This window comes from Tamandua tetradactyla, chromosome 1 (assembly GCF_023851605.1).
Source record: "Tamandua tetradactyla isolate mTamTet1 chromosome 1, mTamTet1.pri, whole genome shotgun sequence".
Classification (NCBI taxonomy): Eukaryota; Metazoa; Chordata; class Mammalia; order Pilosa; family Myrmecophagidae; genus Tamandua; species Tamandua tetradactyla.
Window position 1 is genome coordinate 10998019 of NC_135327.1, and position 22131 is coordinate 11020149.

General features: G+C 56.8%; 1 protein-coding gene across 2 annotated transcripts in view; it reads right to left on the minus strand.

The window, feature by feature from the left end:
• PLCG1 (phospholipase C gamma 1) overlaps window positions 1-21369 on the minus strand; it is a 35654-nt gene extending 14285 nt beyond the window's left edge. The window contains exons 1-4 of one of the 2 annotated variants that reach the window (XM_077168295.1): window positions 21138-21369; window positions 1945-2097; window positions 1743-1836; window positions 1541-1588 (exon numbers count right to left, since the gene is read on the minus strand). In XM_077168295.1, the coding sequence (XP_077024410.1) occupies window positions 1541-1588; window positions 1743-1836; window positions 1945-2097; window positions 21138-21354 (512 nt within the window). In that variant the 5' untranslated portion in view covers window positions 21355-21369. The remainder of the gene's footprint in view (window positions 1-1540; window positions 1589-1742; window positions 1837-1944; window positions 2098-21137) is intronic. The other variant, XM_077168291.1, reaches the window with a different exon arrangement.
• Between the last annotated feature and the right edge of the window lie 762 nt (window positions 21370-22131).

A 22131-nucleotide genomic window follows, 5' to 3' on the forward strand; every position in this document is an offset into this window, starting at 1 on the left:
CACAGTGGTCTGGGATCAGCCACTGGACCTCTTCCTTTACTTGCCACAGGTGCCCCCCAGGGGACCTCATCCAGCCTCGCAGCTTTAAATGCTGGTGACATGTTCCAAGTTACCATCTCCAGACCAGCATCCCCTAGCAATTTCCACAATTCCCTACTCAACACCTCCACCTGGACATCTGGCAGGCATCTTAAACCTCAACTCCAGAGCTTCTCATCATGCCTCCATCTTTCTAGCTGCTCGGGCCAAAAAGCTTAACGTCATCTTCAATTCCTCTCTTTCTCTGACACCCACAAGTCAACCTGTTGGTAAACTGTTTTACTCTACTTTTGAAATACAGTGTAGCCAAAAGCCAACTTCTTCCCACCTCCATCACTGCCTCCTGATCCAAGCCTCGCATGTCTTGCACCTGGGAAGTTGAAACAGCTCAGCCTAACAGAACCTCTGATTCTCCCCTTGCCCCTTACTTTCCACACAGAAGCCAGAGGAATTCTGTTCAGCAATTATCAGGCCATGCCATTCCTCTGCTCAGAACCCTCCAGTCATTTTCCACATCTTTCAGAGCAACAGTCAAAGGTCCTTACCGTGAGCTGCCACCTGCAGCGCCCACATGCTCTGGCCCCAGCACTTCTTGAGCTCTCCGTCTACATTTCCTCGTGTGGCCTGGTGAGCTGGTGCCCCAGCTCTTTGAACATTCCAGGCCATGCAGGTTCCCTCTATCTTGGCAAGCCACCATCCCTCCCCTCAGTATCTTTAGGGCTTGATCCATACCTCCCTGAGGTCTCACTCAGAGCTACCAGCCCAGTAAGGCCATCCCCGGAGCATCCCATTAAAACTGCTTCTGTAACTCCTTATCCCCGTCTCTGTTTTATTTTTCTCCACCACCCAATATATCACTTTTGCTTGCTGTTTTATTTGTTGTCTAGTTCCATGATGGCAGGGATTTTTAACTAATGCTAGGTGCTCAATAAGCATTTGCTAAACAGGTAAATGAAGCAGCGACGGGTGAAGTCTCAGACCCATGGACACACTGCCTATAAGAGGCAAAGCCAGGATTACAACCGCAGGTCTCCAGCCATCAGGTTTGGCTCTGGCATCTCTTCTTGGCCCCTCTGGCTGCCATACCAGGGCCCCAAGGCCCTAAGTCTCCAGGCACCCTGCACACACCACAGGGTTCCTGGCTTCACCTGCAGGACAGCCAAGGCCCGTGTGGTCCAACCTCACAGCCACCCTGAACTTCTTGTCTCCTGTTCACAGTGGCAGGGCAACGGGATACTGCCACTGTTCTCTCATTAGCTCCTCCCTACCCCACCTCTCCTGGGGCCCCAAGGTCACCAGAGGGCTTTCTGCAGAAAGCTACTTATGCCAGGACCACCTGTCCACCACCCAGCTCCCTTGAGGCAGGTTCCCTGGTTCCCCTAAATCCAAGCTCAGGGCTCAGTGACAGAGAAGGGAACCGAGGGCCTCTGGGCTATGGCTCAGACGCCTGGCTGCCATTCCACTTGCCCCTACCCACTCCATAGCACAGCTCAGTACCCACCGGTCCTCACGATTCCGATCCACTGAATAGAACTGCTTCCGGAGCCACCTGGAGAGAGATGATTGAGTGAGGTCGGGTTCCTGCTCACGGGCGAGGCCACAGAGAAGGATGAGCAGGTTGGGTCTGGGGGCTCAAAGGCCTGCAGTCCCTGCCCTGATCCCCTCAGGCCCCCAACACTAACCATGTCAGGAGTGCCTCCCACCTCTCAATCTGCAGGGGCGTGGCTGCCTGCCAGGTGTCCTCCATCAGCCACGTCAAGCCCTTGATCCACATGTTCACTTCATCCTCAGATGTGGCTGTGAGAGAGGGGCAGAGACCTGAGTGTGGGCACGAGCCCTCCCCACTGGGCTGGGGGCAGCAGGCTCGCCTCTCGACCACCCTGCACCTCTAAGCCGCGGCCCTACCTTGGAGGCTCAGGGTCTTGAGGCGGAATTCCATGCCATACAAGATGACAAAACAGTGAGACTGGTCGGGCCGGAAAGCAGGGTCCTCCTGATAGCGGTCAAAGTCCCGGGAGGTCTTCCCTGGACGGATCTCCTTGATTTCACGAATATCAACTAGGAAGGTAGTAAAAAATGCCAAGATCAGGCGGGGAGTCTCGGAGAGGTCAGGACCACCAGGGGGGTGGCCTGGTTTCCTTGCTCACTCCGCCTCAGCGAGGCACCGAGAGGAATACCCCGTCCGCCCCTCCCCAGGAGCTAGGCCAAGCCCACTCACAGCCGTATGGGGAACCAGATGGCAAGGCTGAGGCTGAGAAGCGCCTCTGCAGCAGCCAGAGAAGGCGCTCTGGGGAGCAGGGAGCACCGTCTCATGTGCCCCACCCGCCACGCCCCGCCGTCTATCCCGGTTTCCTCCCTGAGAATACGGGCTTGGTTACTCTGATATGGAGAAAAGCTGGACTCTCAAAGGAAAAATAGGGAGCCAAGGTTGTTCTATGAGGCCCACTTTCTGACACAAAGTATACACAAATCCAATCATGAGGTCCCAGGGCAAGGTGGGCCAGAGCAGGTCCAAACAGGGCCTGGGCCCAGAGAACTGCTGGACCTCTGAATGTCCCCTTCCTGGAACAAAGCCCCAAACCCACGTCATCTGCTCTGGGCCTCTCTCACCCACTGTGCCTGGGACAGTTTCCACATCTTAAGGGACTGCACGTGCCCCTGCCTCCCACAGCCCCGTGTCTGCCACTAACTCGAGGACAACGCCGAGTGGCTCATAAAGCATCTCAGTCTCAGTTACCACCCACGAGGCAAAGGGACTGACACACGGCTCTGCCCTGAAGGCAGGGGGGCACCAGCAGAAAGGGCAGACCCCAGGGCTGGTGGGTTGGAGACCCCAGGGTTGGAACCCTAGCTCCGCCTCGCCCTGTTGTGTGGCCCCGGCAGTGACAGCCCCCCTGACCCCAGCTCCTCCCTTTGTGAATGAGCAAGAGCAAGGCGAGGCTGAAGGTAAGGTCAAAGGTGAGACGGCAGTTCAGAGCACCCAGCACAGGATGTGGCACATGGTAGGAACTCACTAAACACTGGCTCCCTTCCCCTGCCCCCTCCCCACAGTGTGTTCAGCCACAGGGTTCCGACCCCAGGCCCGGAGCAGACTCCGATGCTCTCCACCAGGGTGAAGGGCTGCCGCTGGCATGCACACCCTTCCACCTGCTGCTGCCAGGGACTCTGGCTCCTGGAACCTCTTAAAATGCTCTAAACCCAGACCGCCACAGAAGAGATGGAGCAGTGCCAGCCGTACCCCACTCGGCTGGAATGTCCTAAGGGCCCAAATCCCCCAGGCTCTCGTGTCCCTTCAGCCAGTCACATTTTATCCCCCGTCGAATACTGGACATCGCCTCTGCACACCTCTAATGCCCCGGCCATGATATCATCGGTTCCCAAGGTCTCTTCTCCCTGATCCTCAGCACGCTGCTCTGGCCTAGGCCTGCAGCTGAGAGCCCTGACTTACCTGGGGCTGGTCTGTCCCTTAGTTCTCATCCATCACCCATCCTTCCTAAGTCTTTTTAAATTCTGATCTCACCAGACCCCACTGAACTCTTCCGAGGTTGTTCAGGCAGGGTCTTGCCCAGTGTTTGCCAAATGACTGAAGGAACAAGTAAAAAGAGCAGGCACATGGATGGGGGAGGGGCAGCAAAAAGGGAATGGAGTGAAAATGAAGAGCAGAAACCGGGAGAGGAGGGAATGGGGTCACAAAGACCCAGCCTGAGGAGACAAGAGTTTCCAAGGATGGAAACAAGTACTGGCCAAAGAGAGGAAAGGCCCCGACCAGAAACTGCAGAACCGCCATAAAGTGTCCCCGCCATAAACTGTCCCCTGAAACAGAAACCAGCAAGCTTTCCTGTGTAGACGCTGCCACCCCCCACCTTCTTGCACAGGTCCACACACCCAGGCATTGCTCGCACACCCTCACACGAAAGGCACGAGGACCAGACCTGTGTAGTTCACAGCCCCTGCTCTTCTCCTGCACGTGTGTGTGCGAACACGTGTGGGCACACGTGCTGCTGGCAGCCCTGGGGAGCTGCCATGCTCCTGGGTACACCTCGCTGAGACCAGTCTGGAGGGAGAACACGCCGCCACCCAAGAGTGGGATCAACAAGGCACAGAGCAGTTCAAGGCCAGACACCCAACTCTCCCAAGCCCCCAGCTGGATGTACCTGGTCCCCCATACTTCTTCCCGTAACGGGGAGCCAGCCTGGCCCTCAACTCTGTCATGCCAACAGCAGGATAGAAGGAGCTGACACAAGATGTGACATTCTCGTAGGTTTCTGAAAGCCACATCCCAACCCTAACCCCCACCCTCCTGCTTCCCAAACCAATACCGCAGACCCTTCCTGAGAGAAGCCAGGGCTGGTTCCCCAGGGACCATCATCGGGGACGGGACTCCTTGAGAAAGATGCTGGGATCTCACTGGTTCCGGCATCACAGGCTGAGCCATCCCAGGATGGTCTGGGTCAGAGCCGTACTGGGCCAAGAAGGGCAGGGAGAGACTTTGAGGGCGTGGGAGCTGGGAGCAGAGGAGACCTACTCAGAGGCATGGGAGAGGAGAGGAGAGGAGAGCCCCGACCCCCACAGAACCAGGGGAGACCACGCTCAGGGGAATAAGAACAAAAGCCAAGGGAACTGGGAGTCCTCGCTCTGCAGGAGCAGGAGAAGATGGGGGCCCGGGCACAGCAGATGGCAACCCGGGGCTCCCACAGACGGCAGACGCCCAGTCACCAGGCTCACTCTGACTCCTTGAGGGGTGCTGAAGTACTGAGCGAACCCCCTGGGCCTGTGCCAGGGACGGGCATCAATGGCCACCTATGAGGGCCCAGAGGCTTCCCGGGTGTCAGGCTCCCCCGCCCCAGCGGCCCCTCCACTCCTTCGGGGGCCTGCCCTGAATATCCCCCTCCCTGGAGCTGCCTAGGCCCAGCGGGGGAGAGCCACGCAGCTGTCATATTCCAGCTGTGAGGCCCTGGGCACCCCTCTACCCACCCACTGCTCCAGCCTCGGTTTCCCCATAAGCAACCCGGCAATGTCTGCCCCTCTCAGGGTTGTTTGAGGGGACTTGGGAACTGCGAGCCATAGTTGAAGTCTGCACCAGCAACGTGGGGCCTTCATGGGCCACTAGCCAGGGCTCTGCTGGGGGCAAAGGCAAACCAGGAGAAGGAGAGGTGGCCACGGCGGCCTCAGCTCAAGGAGAAGAGTCCAAGCAGCTTCTTCTTCAGCTCAAAAACGTGCCTGGGCCCTGGGTGGGGAGGACTGGGGCTCCTACAGGGGTGTGCAGACAAGCCGGCAGCCTCCTGTGCCTCCACACCTACCTATCCCAGCTACCGTGCCCCAGGTCACCTGCACGCTCGCCAGCAGTCTGAGGCACACGCGCCACCCCCACCCCACACAGCAGTGGTGGTGTTCCAGAATGGGAGACTATCAGATCTGAAGTCACCAAAGTTCCAAATCCTGGCTCCAAACTTAGAGCTAAGGCCTGGGGCAAGTCTGCTATGCGCTCTGGTTTCCCACAGATAAAATAAAGGCTTTAGTGGGGAAAGACCCTCCATAAATCCCTCCCCTACAGAGAGACCACTACACAAGGACACCACGACAGGGGAGCCAGCCTCAGGCCTGCTCTGACCACCCAAGACATTGATTGATTTTTGGTTTTGCTTTGTTTTTACGCAGAGGGAAAGGTGCTTGCTGCCTGGCACAGGGCAGAATGTACCAGATTTGTGAACTTAAAGCTTGCTCAACCAGGCTGGGGAGAGTAAGGAAGATGACTTTCCTTGCCTTCCTCTTTCTTCCTCTCCCCTCTTCTCTTCCTGTTTGGAGCCCAGGAGTAGCCTCTTTGCCTGAGCCACCGAGACCAGAGACCAGCAACGTCTCAGAGCAGAGCATGTGGGTCAGAAAGGCCTGGGGGGCGCGTGCCCCGAGACAACTGCAACGCGACTGAAGCAGTCCCTTCCCCATAAGAGCCTCAGTTTCCTCGGCGCGTGCCATGGAACTAATCACGAGCACTTCGGGAGCTGTGGAGCTAGATATCAAAAACAGGTATTGCTGCTGTTCTCAGGGCCCGCTGAGAACGCGCCTCTGCAGGAGCGCAGGCCTCCACTTCCACGACAGCACCCAGTGTCTTGGGTGGGGAGAGCAGAGGGTGTTAACAAGCTCCCAGGCAGGCAGCCAGCGTGGAGCCTGGGAAGGGGGTGAGGACAATGACCACAGAGGGCCCGTCTGCAGGCTGGCTCCTCCGAGGGCGGGCTGCTTCCTGTCTCGGAATCTTGCTCCCCACCCCCGCCCCGACATGAGGCCAAACCACAGGCTGCCACCAGCTCCCCTCCTGGCCTGGGCGTCGGGGTGACCAGCCGGGGTGGCCATGAGGCTGTGTACACAGGGCAGTATATCTGGTGACAGGAAGAGAAGCAGGGTGGCCTCCCCCAGGGTTCCTCCACAAGCAAGGCCTGAGGCCAGCCACCCTGCCCTGGGGCCGTGGAGACACAGTCCCGAGAAGGCTCTGCTGCGACCTCAGCACGGCCTGCGAGGGGAGAGTGGGTCCAGCCACCAAAGCCAAGCCCCTAGTGATGGGAAAGTTCGGGAGCTGGATAGCGGAGATGGCAGCACAATGTTGCGAATGTAATTAATGCCACTGAATTGGATGCTCGAGGGTGGTTAAAATGGGAAATGTCATCTGTGTATATGTTATCACAATAAAAAAAAAATGAAAGTTCCTAAATCAGACTTATTCTTGTTGGTCAGGAACCCGTCCTAGTGTCCCCTGCCCTCAACAAAGCTGCTTTTCAAATAGCCCTACAGACAGAGGCCCCCGAGCCCACTGGCCCATTAGCCACCCATGCAGAGAAGTCTCATGATCAAAAGCACCCACCAGGCTGTCAGGAGGTCAGGCCCACCTTTCTGAGCTGCATTTTCCTCGACTGTAAAATGGGACCACCACCCCTGCCACCTCCAGATGCCAGTAAGATGAGACAAACGACAATCGCCCTACCAGAAAGAACGGGAAGATATACTGAAAATTAAAGCCCAAATGAGGATATGACAGGAAACTGTCAAGAAAACCAGAACCACGACAAAACAGAAGAAATGGCTCATACCAAATTTCTGTAAATGAAACATGCTTTTACTGAAATAGTTCCTTAAGTGAGAGCCTTCCCTTTACAAAGTACGTAAGTTAACTGATCTAACCTGCAGCAGAAATTACCCATTTAGGAATATCTGCAAATAAAATTTCAAAAATTGCAACTCACCCTAAGTATGAAAGGTCTTTTTAAAATCTAGAGGCTGAAAGAGGTAAGTAAACACTGCCTGGGCAGGCCCCTTGCCCTCGGCGGCTCTCCAGGACCCTCACCTGTGGGACGCCCTCAGATCCCCTCCGGGCTGGGGCCTGACCAGGAGCTGGAGGGATGCAAGGAGCCCAGACCCTGGTCAGGAAGTTCCAAGTCCCATCACCGCAACAAGGTGCAGCGCCCCCAGCCCCACCGCGTTTCCCAAGGCTCCCCTTGCCTCTGGGCCTTTGTGCCTGCTGGCCCCCTTCTCGCTTAGGTCTCCCTCAAGGCCCCCCGCAGCGGCACGACTCGATGCTCCCTCCTCTCCTGTGCCCGTCCTTCTTTGGGTCTAAGCCATGGGCCTGTGGGCTTCCCCAAAGGAAAAAACCATGTGACTCTCCTCATCATTCTCCACTAGTGCAGCACCACCTCAGGTCCTGGTGGGGCCTCACCATGTTTACAGGGTGCTGCAGAGCAGGTATGAACCCATAAAAGTCAGACTCCAGAGCTGGTTCTCTAACAGAGGCAGCAGGAGCCACAGATGTTCAAAGATGAAACCAGGGATGGCTTCCTGGAAGAAGTACAACATTAGGGCATCAAAGGTTGAGGAGGTACAACAAATATTCAAGGCAGCGGTCAGTGTAACGACTTTGGGGACAGAAAAATAAGGAGGCAGGCACTGGGGGACTCATAGATCCCGGGGGGCCGGTGGGGTCTAGAAACATCAGGAAGCCCCTATATAAAGGTTCCTACAGCCAGTGGGAAGTCTGGGTAGCTAATAGAGCTTTGAGAAAAACAACAGTCTAAGAGTCAGCGCTACTGCCAAGGCCTCCTGAGCACCCACACCTGCCTGGCCCCAAGTCAAGGCCACTGGGAGGCTGGAGAATGCAGGTCCCAGGGGTCAGGAGAAGCACTCTCTCAGCAGTCACCCTCTCCCCACACAGCCCCCTCCACCATGGGCCTCCAAAGAAACCACACCCAGCGCCTGGGGGAGTGTAAACCGAGCTGAGCCTACTCCCCTAGAGGATGCTGAGAGATCGACAGAGGAAGCTGCAAGGGGAAGCCGCGGCCATTTCCCGGCCCACACCTCTGCGGCACCCAGGTTCCCACACAGCTCCCTGTGAGGTGGGGCCGGCACTGCACTGCAGGGAGCCCAGAGCTCCTGCACCAGTCAGAAACACAACAGCTTTGGCAGGGCCTTCACAGCTGGGGAGGGAAAGGATGGTGGTGGCTCCAAGAGGAGAGAGATGGAACCAGGCAGCTGCAGGGAGGGAACCTGTCAGAGAGGGAGGGCCTGGGGAGCAGATCCAGGCTCAGAGATGTTCATGGCGTACCAGGGTCACACAGCAGGGGAAAGGCTAGGCTGGGGCTTAATCTCTTCTCATTCCTGTGTAGGTGCCTTCAAACCAGATCAGCAGAGAGGGAAACCCTAGCCAAGCCAGGAAGTCCACATTATATCCACAAGGGCAGAGCTTGAGGCTCTGCTCCCAGCTGGGGTTTTGTCAGCACCTCAAAAGAACTGACCAAGAAGGGCAGGTGGGATCTGACTCGGCATCCGGCCCCTCTCCCACCTTGGTAAACAGGAAAAGGCCATTCAGACAGCTGGGTGGAGGTCTGTGGGATCCCCCTCCCCAGGACCCTGCACCCCTGCTATAGTGACTGCTTCAGGTTACAGCTGTAAAGGCTCCTGGCCAGTACATGAATCATCCAGAGTTTAGATTCTAGATGAGTCTCCTCTTTGGAGCAATGAGGAAACAGCTGTACGAAGCCTTAAAGGGTCTCGTCCTGGTCCCAGGGTGACTTCACAGCAGACCTGCTCTGCAGCATCCCCACAGCGGCCACCACCCCGACATCGGGTATATGAAACAGGGCAGCCCTGGGGAGCCTTCACACCGCCCAGGCAAGCAGCCCTCTACTCAGGGATGCTGGACTAATCCCACCCATTCCAGAGGTGGGAACAGGACCTAAAGGAAGGAGGGGAAAGGAGGCTCCACCCTGAAAACTCAAGGCTGGAAGAGCGCTCAGCGCTGTCTATTAGGCTTGGTCATTCATTCCATCATCCAAGCAAACATTCATCAGGCATCTACTCCAGGTCAGGCCCAGTCTGGGTCCTGGGTAAATAGAAATCAATAAGGCAATTGAATTCCTGCCCTTTGAGAAAGACCCTGTCTCAAGGCGGAAACAGATGGGGAAGCAGATAACTATGAGCTCATGCAAAGAGTGGAACAGGGACATGCCTGTGGCGCGAGACTGCAGAGAAAGCGAGCGGTTCTCCTGGGAAAGTCTCAGCTTGCTGTGCAGAAGGCCGGCCTTGGTGCATGTCAGTGGAGGGCATCGTGAAGGGAGCGCATGGATGCAGGAGTTTGGGGAGTTCAGAGTTTCGTGGATGAGCGGGAAGGGAGTGTGTACCTACACTGCTGTTGAATGCCATAGTAATGAGTCTAGTCTTTAACAAGGGAAAGCAGTAGCAGGAAGGAGTGGCTTTCCCCAACCCTTCTGCCCAAGCCTAGAAGACCCTCCCCAGCCAGCTCCTGGGTCAGCTGCTGGGTCAGAAGTCCTGTGGGCTCTGACCTCTGCTGCCCCTGCAGATGGACGCTGCCCATATTCTTTCTTTGTCTGCTGAGCCCCTGACTACAGGAGAGAAGCTGGGGGCTGGCTCTCTACGGCCAGGGCTACCCAGGGCCTGAGAAGCCCTCATAAAATGCTTCCCATAGCATATTTGGGCCCCTTGGAAAACTCAGGTATTAGGCATAAGTCACTTTTCTATCCTCTTCTTTCCTGATCCCTAAGCAGCAATCAACTTAGCTGACCCTCCTGCTTGAAGCTCTCTGCCCCTGGCCCCCAACAAGTTCTCCTCCTGCCTCTTCAGACCAAGCTTCTACTGGGCCCTTAAATGCTGGCCTTTGTCAAAGCTCAGGCCTAGCTCCTCTCCTCTGCTGATGCTCGCTGCCCACAACTTTATTAACCTCCTATATACAAAGACACCTCCAGCCTAAATCTCTCTAAGCTTCATCCCCTTAAACCCAACTGTTTCGTCCCATGAACATTTTAAACTCAACCAAACACCGTGTTTCTCCTTACCATACCCAGGCTTCTTGCTACATCTCCTGGCTAGCATCATCAATTCATACAGGTACACAAGCCAGAAACTTAGAAAATTCAGGATGATCCTTAACGTCTCCTTTTCTCTCACTGCATACCCTGCCCCCATCTAATCCTTCAATAAGTCCTGCTGGCTGTATTTAATATTCATAATTAACCATGTTTACTGAACAGCTACATGTGGGACGTTATGTTAGGTATTTGGAATACAAGCATCCTACCCAAGGAGCTTGAATGCAGGAGGAACAGAAATGCATACGCTGCTAGATAACGTTAAACAGAGTTCTCAGCCACCTGCTGGGAGGAGAAGCCCCAAGGATGAGGAAGCCCCCTCTGCTGGGTGGGAGAGGAGTACAGCAGCAGCGGCACCTGGCACTGCTACCACTCACTTCCTGCAAGTTTACTTTGCCCAAATTCTGTGCAAAGCTCTCGATAAGATCACCTCTTTTCATCCTTACAAATTATACCATGAAGTAAGTATCACCTTCCCATTTCACAAGTGCAGAAACCCAGCACAGAGAGGTTAACGAACTTCCCCAAGCAGCAGCTGGTGACTTATGCCACTCGGCAGAGCCAATAACATTTCAAAGCCCAGACTGAGTCTCAGGCTCGCGCACTGCACTGTTCTGCCCAGGACACCAGCCTGTAGGGGCCAAGCAGGGCACACGGACAGAGAGGACAGCTGGAGGAATCCCAGGCTGCACAGCACCTGCTGCCTCACAGTACTCACTCATCACAGCACTGAGCAGATGTGGTAGCTTTGGGCTAGCTGACTGCCTTCACCAGACTTCCTGAGGCATGGGCCATGGTTCTGTACCCAGCAGGAACTCAGCAATATTCGGGGAATGAGAAAAATACAATGAAAGATTCCCGTTGGCCCCCCTGCTCCTGCTCACTAGACAAAGGAGGCTCACCTACGGCAGCCTCAGGACCCCTGCGAGCCTCTCCCGGCAGGGCCCTTCCACAAGGCTGGGGAAATGGAATGGGTCAGAAGAAGGAAGAAAGATCTGGGGCTTCCCTCAGGAAACAAGAGGGGCTTATGATCGAGGGGGTGGGTCAGAGTGAGGAGGAGACAAACAGGTGGGAGCGCTCCCCTGCAGAGTTCCCGGAGCTGCACATCCTCTCAGGGTTTGGGTTGCAGCCACAACACCCTACTCCATCTGGGGGTCAGGGGAAGAAGTGGGGCCAGCCTTGAAGCCCCTGAGCTGTCAGGCTGGAAGCAATTCTAAGTAACTGCTCGCTCAGAACCCCCCTTCTGATAACCCTCCCCAGCATGGACCACTCTCCCTTGGGGCCATGCCAACCCAAGCCAAACCACTCTCTTTGCCCTTCTGCTTCCTGGGGAAGTAAGTCCCCAGTGAGTGATCTAATCTCTGACCTCACCCCAAAGTGTATAGGGAATTCTCTCGCTCATTGCCTCCCCAGGAAGGAATTCCATTCTCCACAGCTCAAACTCTTTGAAATTGCCTCCCCTACTGAAAGAGTTACCTCGGGATTCCCCCTTCCTGATTTTAATTCCTTAGTTTTGCCATCTTAAGATGGTGTCTCACCCCTGCTCCCACTAACACACATTCTAGATAGCATCTCCTCGCAGCCCTCCACCCCAGCTTGCAGAGCCTCATCCTTTCAGTGTGGGCCAGTTTCTTGGGCCAGTGCCAAGGACATCTTCCCAGGAGCAGTGACATTGCCAGGCGTTCTGTCTTTGCTGTAGGAAACTCTTTCTGTGTTTCATCTCGATAAAGTCCCTGAGAAGTGACCCATGCCAGCTTTTCTGACCTCCCTGGTGGAGATGCTAAGAACTCCCAAGAGAGTCCACAGCCTCAGTTAGGAACAGAACGCCAAGATTGGCACGTTACACTCAATCACCACGGTGGGTGGAAGAGGTACCAGGGGTAGGAAGGAGAGACCTGCCTCCAGAGAGCTGAAGGACCACTGGGAGGTGCAGGGAAAGGGGGATCCGCAGAGCTCAGAGAGGACCCATCACTCCTGCCCCAGCTGAAGGAACTGAGCTGTATCTATTAGCTGACCTCTTGCCCCCTAGTAGAATGAGAAACCCCTGGGTACTGCAGCCAACTGGGTACCCCTCCATCCTTCCTACAGGCAGTCATTCCATGAACTCAGGCCCACACTCTCTGAGCCTGAGGCCAAAGCCACTCAATCCCACACCATGCACCCACACATCAACAGCCAGAGCCCCCACGTGGCCAGTGGTTAGGGGCCTACTCCTGCCACAAGGAGGGCCAAGCCAAGGCCACTGCAACCTGGAAAGGTCCCCTAAGCAACCACTTTCCTTAGCACATTTCAACTCAGCCATATCCCCAGGTGTCCAAGAAAACAGGAAGTCAATCCCAAAGTGCACTGCTCACTTTGGGCAGAGGGAAAAAGGATGGTACACAAACGAGTGGTCATACCCTCTGTGGTCAGACCCCTCACTGGTCTGGCCTGTTAGTCACTGCAGGCTCTGGAGCTGCACCCTGATGTCCCACCCTTCTCCAGGTCCACACCTTGCTCCAAGGCCCCTGGCTGCCTTTGGACAGAGCCATAGGTCCTCCAACCAACACTGGTCTGCCAGAGACAACAGCAGGGACAGGGCTACCAGAGGTGCCAGGGCTGGCTGCACAAGTGAGGAAACAGATGCATCTGGGACCTCAGACTCAGTCTACAGCTCCTCAGGTGACACCGTCTCCTGCCAGCCATGGCCATTCATAGTTTCCTGTACGTTCTGGACAGCAAGCTTCCCAGGATCAAGGACTGGGTTACCACCCTTTCTCGCTCCACAGCCCTAGCGTCCTCTGTGCCAGTTCTGGGCTCAGTAAGGAGAAGTCAGTCTTCTGGAGAAGAAGCCTTGTCCTGATTCCCCTGCATCTCGAGCCTTGTTAAGAGCCAACCAGGGCCACCCGCCAGCCCCAGGAAGGACCGGAAGGAAGCAGCAGAGCCTAAGCACAAAGCCTACACAAAGGCTATAAAAAGGAACCCTCCCTGCTTCCCCCAGGGCCTGCTTCCTGGGAGGTGAGAAGCAGGTTACGGGCAAATACTTGTGCCTGGGCACACAGCCCCTGCAGCCTCTGTAAGGCTAGTCAAGCACCACCTCAAAGGAACTTGTCTTGCAAGGAGGGGTGGGGGAATATCTTGGGCTGAGCCAGGAGTGGAAGTGGATACTCTGAGCCCCTCTACCTCTTTCCTTATCCTCTGGAAGCCTTCGTGGAGTCCACAGTCACCACCCCCTCTGGGGGCTCTAACGCACTCTGCAGAGGAGCTCTGGGGAGCAGCTGTGATGAGAGGCAGTGAGAGGCTCCAACCCTGGGGTGAGAGCAGGAAGCTGTGGTCACAACAGCCCAAGCTCAGGGGAAACTCCAGTAGGGGCACATGCCGGGGCTATGGCAGGAAGATGACAACTGAGTGAGGACAGAGCCAAAATAGCCCAAAGTATGAAGACAGAAGTGTCAACTTCAGAGACCCCAACAAGGCCGTCTCCTGACCCACGTGGCATCCACCTATTCTGCCGCAAGAGCAGAGTCATGACCCTGAGTCAGAGAAACCAGTGCCTCCCCCAACCACCACACATCCAAGTCTGCCCAGAGTGCTCAGCTCTCCCACCAGAGGGCTAACCTGCAGGGACAATGGTGTGCCCAGAGCGTGGCTGCTGATGTAATTCACATTGGCACAGGGAAGGAACGAACCTTTGCTGCTGCCAGCCGGTGAGCGTTGGGGCCCTGTTATCACAGCGCACCGCGTGTGCCTGACTGATGGAGCAGTCTCTTACTATTTCCTTCACAGTCCACGCCAAACCCTGCAATTACTTCTTTTTCTGACTGTTTATGTCCTTTTTGGCTGTATCCACCTTAACCTGTGTGTTCCCTAACAGTTTCTGATCTGCTCACTAGAGCCTCTTGGCCAGGCGGTTAACAAATACCAGGACCCAGAGCCTGGGAAGCACAAATGGGGTCTTGCTTGTTCAGTGAGCCATGAGGCCAAGAGAGCTGTGCTGTTGTCGTTTTTAAGGAAACGGCACACCTGGCTAGAGCTCTGCTGTCACTGGAACACATCAGGGCAGAGTGATCCCCTCCAGTGCAGCCTGCCTAACACCCAGCAGTGAGAGCCTGGCCAGTTGGGGGAAGAGACACACGGATGATGGCATGTTTCTGGGCTGGTAATAAGGGGCCTTGCAAAGGTGATTCTTGTGGCTTCTGGGCACCCCATGTCTCAGTGCAGAGGTTTAGACAGAGCCGTCACCATGAACCAGCGGGAGCAAGTCAAGAGGGCGAGGCCCCTCTCCACCCCACCCCAGACGGGCTGCTAGCCTCACCGCCCGCAGCTGAGAGGGAAGGGTCTGGGTGGCAAGGAAGAGCAAGGGAAGGCTCTGAAGGCAGTAGTGATTCCAGCTGGTTCTACAGACAGAAAAGCCTGAGAACTTTAAATATCTGAGCAGAGGGCAGAGTAGAGATTGGCTCCTTCTGTCCACATTAAAAAAGCCAGCAACTCTCATCCTTCCACAGCAGGAAAAGGAGCGCAACCAGGAACCCCACGCTCTGCTCCCAGCACCTGCAGGAATGCGCCACGTGACCTTACCGCACGCCTTGGCCACCTGGTCTACAAGAGAGGGACAGCAATTCCTGCCTCCCTTGATTCACAGAATTGTGATGCTCAAACACCACAACGGGGGGAAAAGGCTCCATGAGCTCCAATGCACTAATCAAACCCCAGACATTTCTTACCACTCCCCTCAGATGTGCCAGTCCTGTGTACAGATTCAGGGAGGGAACAAAGAAAACAAATAGGAAAACACCCCTTGTCCTGGTTGTTAGAGAGACCACTTCTGTCTGGCCAAACTCAGTGGTGGAGAGAACTGGAGCTCTGCAATTCAGCTTGGAAGTGAAGGAAACAAATACTTCAGAGGGCTCAGTCAGTGCCACACGCCATGCTGGGTATTTTCATAGAATGTCTCTCACTTGTCATGTGCATTCTCCTTTGGTTTTAATACACAGCCCTGAGAGGGAGAACTTCATCAGTTTCAGACGGGTTAAAGGAACATTCAGGGTCACAGGCAGAGCTGAGACTTGAACCCAAGTTTGACTGGCTCTAGCCACAAATCTCTGGTCACTACAGCTCGATTGCCAATGCGGGTAGAGGGTGGCAGATGGGGGGTACCAGTGGGGGTAGAGGGGGCAGATGGGGGGTGCCAATGGGGATAGAAGGGGGCAGATGGGGGGTGCCAATGGGGGTAGAGGGGGGCAGAATGGGGAGTACCAGCGGGGGTAGAGGGGGGCAGAAAGGGGAGGGCCAATGGAGGTGGGGGGGCAGGTGGGGGGGTGCCAGGCCAAGAGCTGCAGGAAGCTGCTCCTCTCCGGCTGTCTGGAGTCCTGCCATGTGAGAGCAGACTGCATCCGGAGGCCCCCTGGGGAAGCACCCTGGCACTGCGCTCCTCAGACAAAGTGCTCTGCGAGGGCCGCCAGGACACTCCCCTCCTTCTCCCTCACCCCATTTCTCCTAGGACTGACTGGCCCAGGAAGTCCCCCTCTGACTTCTCCAGCACCAAGGAAGGGAGCAGAAAGAAGTCAGTCTCCTCGTCCTGGCAGGCCTCACATCCTGCCCTCAGTTTACCCTCTCAGGCCTCCTAGCAGCCACGTCCCGCAGGAAAGGGCCCACGGTAGGGAGAGAGTGCCGAGTTAGCAGAGACCAGGGTGATGGTGACGGCAGAGGCAGCAGCAGGCCCCGCCACACTGAAGTCGTGGCTTTTCAGCACTTCCTGGAAGACTGGGGTCTCCCACCCACCTACTCAGATAACACTTCTCTGGGCGAGGCCCTTAGAAATAGGCCAACAATAACTTCACCCCACAGAAAAGGTTACCCTCTAAAGCAGCTGCTTCCGGCCAACTGCCCTGTCACCAGGGTCGCTGAGAGCTCAGGACAGGACAGGTGGCCTCCTTGCCTTGGGGCCCAAGGGCTTGGCGGTGACACACCAGCTCCTCGTGCAAAAAGGGGGTCGCTCTCTTTCCCTACGTGTTCTCCTGGGGAGAGCAGTTTTCCTCTCCCTCCTCTCAGAGCATGCACATGCTAAGCACTCACACCGGCTCCGCTACACGCTAAGCCCTCCACACAGATTCTCACCGAATCCTCCTAAAATCCTAGTAGATGCTGTTTGTTACCACTCCCCTCTCTAGATGAGGTGCCCAGAGAGGTCACAAGGCCCAGAGCTAAGAAGGCACACAAAGGATTTTAACGCAGGCTGCCTGACTTCAGAGCCCTAAGGCGTGACGATGATGCCCTCCTGACCCCCAGACTCAGCCACACATCCTTCCCCCACTGCATCCCAGCTCACCTCAGCAAGGTCTTCTCAGGACCTCGCCACCTCTTTCCCGCACACTGCAGCAGCTGCCAGCCTCCTCTTTAACATCTACCCCCGCCAAGCCATGGCTGCAGTGGTTTCTCCTAGCATCTGCAAGCCGCCCCCTCTCAGCCTCTGCAGACTCCCACTGCCTATAGGGCAAAGGGGAACCCTCTGAGTACCATACACTGCGGCTCTCCCAAACCGCCTCCATCCACCCAGCCTCCTCTCTCCCACACCAAATGCATTCTTGACCCCTGCACAGAGTGACCCCCAGGCCCTTGGTCTCAACAAAGACAGGTACTCAAACACTTGGGCCCAGCTCAAAGGTCACCTCTCCTGCAAAGCCTTCTCTGGTTCCCAGTCACTCTGCACTTGCAGACCTCTTAACACAAACCTTTATTATTATGGTATGTAATATCCAGGGCCAGAATTACCTCTCCAAGTATGCCTCATCCAAGTGCCTGGGATTTTCTCAATGCACAGACCATGTCTTACTCAGTTTCTGAACCCTTGGTGCCTAGCACACAGCAAACAACGAGGTGTTCCAATAAATATTTATTAAACAAATAAACGCCCCTCATTCGAAAGGGCTACCCTAAGCAAGGCCAGTGCCAAGATCTCTGCACTGGGACTCAAGCATGTGTGCATGTGCACCAAGAGTCCTGGGGGAAGCGGGAGGTGGTGCAAGCCCCGGGGCTGGGTGTGCTCAGCTGGTAGACGCTGGTGAGGCAGACCCTTTTACTCTGTGCACAGCTGGGCAGGCAGGCCTGCAGGGCTGGTCTGGAAACCCAATCTTCGGGGTAAGCCTAGGGTATTGAGGAAACATTAAGAGATTTGACTTCCCCTGGAAAAACTAGCGTCAGACAGGAAACACACCAGGGATGGCTAGCTCTGGAGATCCGGGCATGAGTGTAAGCCCCTCTGCCTGCTGTGGGCAATCCACCACTAAAAAAAGAAACCCCTGCTCACCCTGGGCCTGGTCCCCACAGGAAAGGGCCCTCAAGCTCCTTGGGGCCCAGCTGCACAGGCCCCCTGGTCCACTTCTCCCAGCCAGTCTCTGTTCCTTACCAGGCTGGAATCCATGCCTGTAGGAGCCAAGCTCCAGCAGCTGGTCCCGAGAGCAGCTCCTCTGTGATGCCCAACTGCCCTTCAAGTGGGTCCACTGCTTTTTCCCGTACTCCCCTTCCCACTACCATTACTGAAGGTACCACAGTGACCTGGTTTTAGCTTCCCTGGGTGCAAGGGCCTGCTTCACTCATCATCTAAGAGAGCCTGGCTTCTAGAAGAGTATCTACTGGGCTCCAAAATCACCTCAGACATGCTTGGCCAGTACTCTCACAGCTCCTTCAAGGAGCCTTCCTCAAGGGCTCCTGTGCCAACGGTGACCCTAAACTGGACAACCTCACCATGCACAGGTCTGAACCCCACCTCCCCAGAAGGCACCAGAGGGAGAAGTGGAGCCAAAGCAGGGAGAGGCTGAGGCTGTCTAAGGATGCAAAGGCCAAGGAGGCCTCTGCCCTGGAAAGTACAGCCTGAGTACCAGGGTTTTTCCTCTCAGGTGAGCCACACGGACCAGGTAACATGGACCTGGGACCAACTGGAGAGGTTCCCCTTGCTTCCTGGGTTTGGAGTCATCTTGGGACTGGCTGGCCAGCCACTAGCTGGAGAGTTGGGTCCCACCAGGGTTGTCTCACACTAGCAGTATCGCCTGTGACATACTCCACTCCCTGTATTTCCATCTCCTCATCTGTAAAATGGATGGACCCTTGTGAGAGTTAGCCACGAACACACAACTAAGTCTACAGAACCCAGCAGGCAGTCTATTGTTTTTCATTCACTTATGTCAGTATTTGCAACAAAAAAGTCAAACAACAACCTGGTCCCTGTTACACCACCACCACAACCAAAGCACTTCCCCACTCCTCCTTTGAGCCAAACCCCCCGCCCTAGAAATCAACAGGTGCTAGCCCCACTTCACAGGCGGTCAAGTGAGGGTGTGGAGTTAGAACACGACAAGGTCTGACAGACGAGCGTCATGCACTTTCACTGAACCACACTCTTTCTCCTCCGGCCCACAGACACAAACGCTCCTCTCTCTGGCCAGGCCACAGGCATTGCATGGTACCCTGGCAGGGTCAGCAGGGGAAAGACAGGCCCCTGAGGCCCCTGGGCAAGAGGCCAGGTAGCAGGGGGCCGAGCTGGCAGCCCAACTCTCCTCTGCCCTCTGGTCAGCACAGCACAGCCCATCGGAGCCTGCAGAGGAGGCTGCAGGGATTGGAGCCCACCAGAGGGTGAACCCAATGCACAGGCAGAAGCAAGGCAAGGCTTCAGAGGGAGGTTACACTGACAAGAACTGAGCTCTGCTCAAGTAACCTACAAGCCTTTTTACCCAGACTCCTTCAACCTGAGCCCCCCAAAATGAAGGGTTGGGGCCCCTCCCACACCTTCTGCCTACTCCCCTCCAGGCCTCTCAAATCCACAGCTACCTGATGAGATCACTGAATCTGTACACATCTAGCCACCCCATCCTTGGTGAATAGGGTAATCAATCCACATTTCTGCCTCCAGTCCCCAAAGACTTGAGACACCATGGACTAGACTTCCCCTCCACACTTCTCAGGCCCCAACTTAGAAAAAAGATAGTCAAATACCTTCCCTGCAGAAATACCATTCTACGTGGTAGGTAGGTGGGGGGTGGAGATGGATTGGGGCAAAGCAAAACCATTTCCTCCCTATTTCAAGGTAATGATCTAAGTAAATGTGAGCTTGGTCCCCAACCTCCTTCCTTCCTAGCAAGCTCATCCTCTCCTGCAGCCACACTCTACCTCCCTCAACCTTCCCCAGTCAGGGTCTAGGAGGGCGGCCACACTATGCTTATTAATAACAGCTCCCATGCACTAAACATATACCACATGGCAGGCACCGTGCTGGATGTTTTCCATCAGTGATCTCAGTTAATCCCCACGGCAACACTATATGAATGGATATACTATACCCTCGTTCTACAGATGAGGAAACTAAGGTGCGGAGAAGTGGTTGGCTGGGGAACACACTCATATTTGGGCTTCAAACACAGCCCACCTCCAACCACCGTGCTACACTTACTGCCTGATGGGCAGCCACTGTTTAAAGTGCCACCAAATTTAGCACATTACGGGGGCACCACCAAAGCTGGCAGTGTCTGTCCTTCCTCCCCTTGGGGTCCACAGCCACCTCACCCTAACTCTTCCCCCCAGTGACTGGACAGCTAAGATGGGGGTACGGTTCAAGCGGCTCTGTCAGATCTGGAGTCTGTAGTTGTGGCTGGCTGCCTCACAAGACCTTCCTTCTTTCTTCCCAATCGCCTAGCACATCTGCAGCCCATGTACACCCTAGCCAGGAAGGTCTGGAGGAGCCTCCCTTGGGGGCGGCACTTCCTGACCCCCTTCCTCCACATGGACCTGGTTCTGAACATGGCTCTCTAACAGGAGCGGCTGGGGTCCTTGCAGGAAGCAAACCACAGCCTACAGTTGCAGTCACATCATCTCTCCACACTCGGAGGTGGGGAAATGGAGGGCAGAGCAGAGTGCCCATCCGGCCACAGCACAGGCACATACTAAACAGAGTAAAACTCCCAAAGATTTGGGGTTTTACAGAATCCTCCAACTCCCACCAGAGACCTGCACAAAGCAGCCAAGCTCAGGACTGGGAAGGGAAAGAGGCAGGAAACCAAGAGCAACAGCTTCTGGCTCCCAGCTCCCTGCAACCACCGGACCCAGGACAAAAAGGGCTAATTCCAAACTGGGTGAGCATTCTTGAAAAGAATACCTGACTCCAAGGCACTCAGGCTGGCCTTTTTTGAGGTCAAGCTCCTAGGAATGTGCTCCCAAGTTCAAGGGAGCTGGACCCACTGTGAGTCCCTGCCCTGGCTCTGGGTGTCTGCTGACCACACAGGCCTCCAAAACTCAGCTTCAGGACAAAAGGAGCAGCAGGAAAGAGCAGCCATTGCCTTCTCTGCGGCTTTTCCAAAGCAAACAGGACCACCTTCCTCCCTCCTCCCAAGAGGGGGATGAGAAAGCCTGGCTCTGTTCCAAGACCAGTCCTCCCCCAACATCTTCCTAAGTTCTCCTTAGGGAACCCAAAGGCTCCTTTACAAATGAGAGCCCCGGCCTGATGGTCCAGTTTCACTAAGACCGCTCTTTTTGAAGAAAGGCTGGCCGCGGCCAGCTGGGGGAGGGGGTGTCCTGTCAGGTGACCGAGGATCCGGATACCCCCGCCCCCCCGGTGACCACCCGAAACGAGTTGGGGACCGGAGGGGGTGGAGAAGGGCCGAAAGTTTGTCCGAGTTGTTCCAGCCGCCGGCCGGGGCGCGCCGGAGCCCGGCCCGGATTCCCCGCCGCCCCCGCGCGCGCAGCGGGCCCCCGGAGGAGCGCACTCACTGGCCCCCTCGATCTTGTCGGCGCCGCGGCTCCAAGTGATCTGCCTCGTCTCCAGCTTGACCTGAAAGGTCTTCCGCTCGGGTCGCTGCGACTTCTTGGAGTAGAACAAAGTCATGACGGTGCCCACCTCGAGGCTGCGGCAGAGGTGCAGCACCTCGGCGTCCGAGGGCGCGCCGGGACCGCAGCCATTGGCGCAGGGGGACCCCGCGCCGGCCATGGCTCCCGCTGCGAGAGCCGGAGCGAGGGGCGCGGCGGCGACGCAGGCCCGGCCGGCCGGGAGCAAGAGGCAGCGACGACGGCAGCGGCGGCCGGCGAGCGGGACTCGGCGGCGGCTCCTGCGGGCGGAGACCGAGGGGCGGGGCCTGAGCGGGAGGGGGCGGGGCGTCCCTGCAGACCCCGCCCCGGCCCGCGCGCCGGGAACAAAGGCGACCGCGCGCGCGTGGGGAGGACCCCCGCCCGCCGGCCCGTCGCGCCTGCGCCCAGCGACCCCCGGACAGGCCCCAGGCGGGGGCGCGGGGCGTGATGGCCCCGGGCGCGCGCACGCCGCTCCCACTCAATCAGTCGTCCCTCCGAGTCTCCACGCGCAGCCCGCACGCAGCCTGACGGCCACGAACGGCCCCCGTCCCGCACGGCGGCCCCGCCCCCAGGCTGCAGGGCCCGGCCGTCAGCCCCGTCGGTCAGTCGCACCGGCACAGAAGGCCGCCCAGCCCGCCGTCCCGCACAGGCCCAGCCGCAGCCTTTTCCTCAGCCCCCACGGCCCGCCCCACTCGCCAAGGGCCGCCCGCGCGGCCACGGGGAGGAGATAAGAGGGTGCAGATCGCCTCCTGGGCCCGCCCGGCCAAACCAAGTTACCTGGGCGAGATGCCCGGCGGAGGGAGCCAGGCCGGGCCGCCTCACACCCGCGGCGGCGGCGGCGGCGGCGGCGGCGGGGGCGGGCCCTCCGTGCGCCCTCTCAGGGGAGGGGTGGGGGCGGGGTCGTCTGCGGATTGGCCGG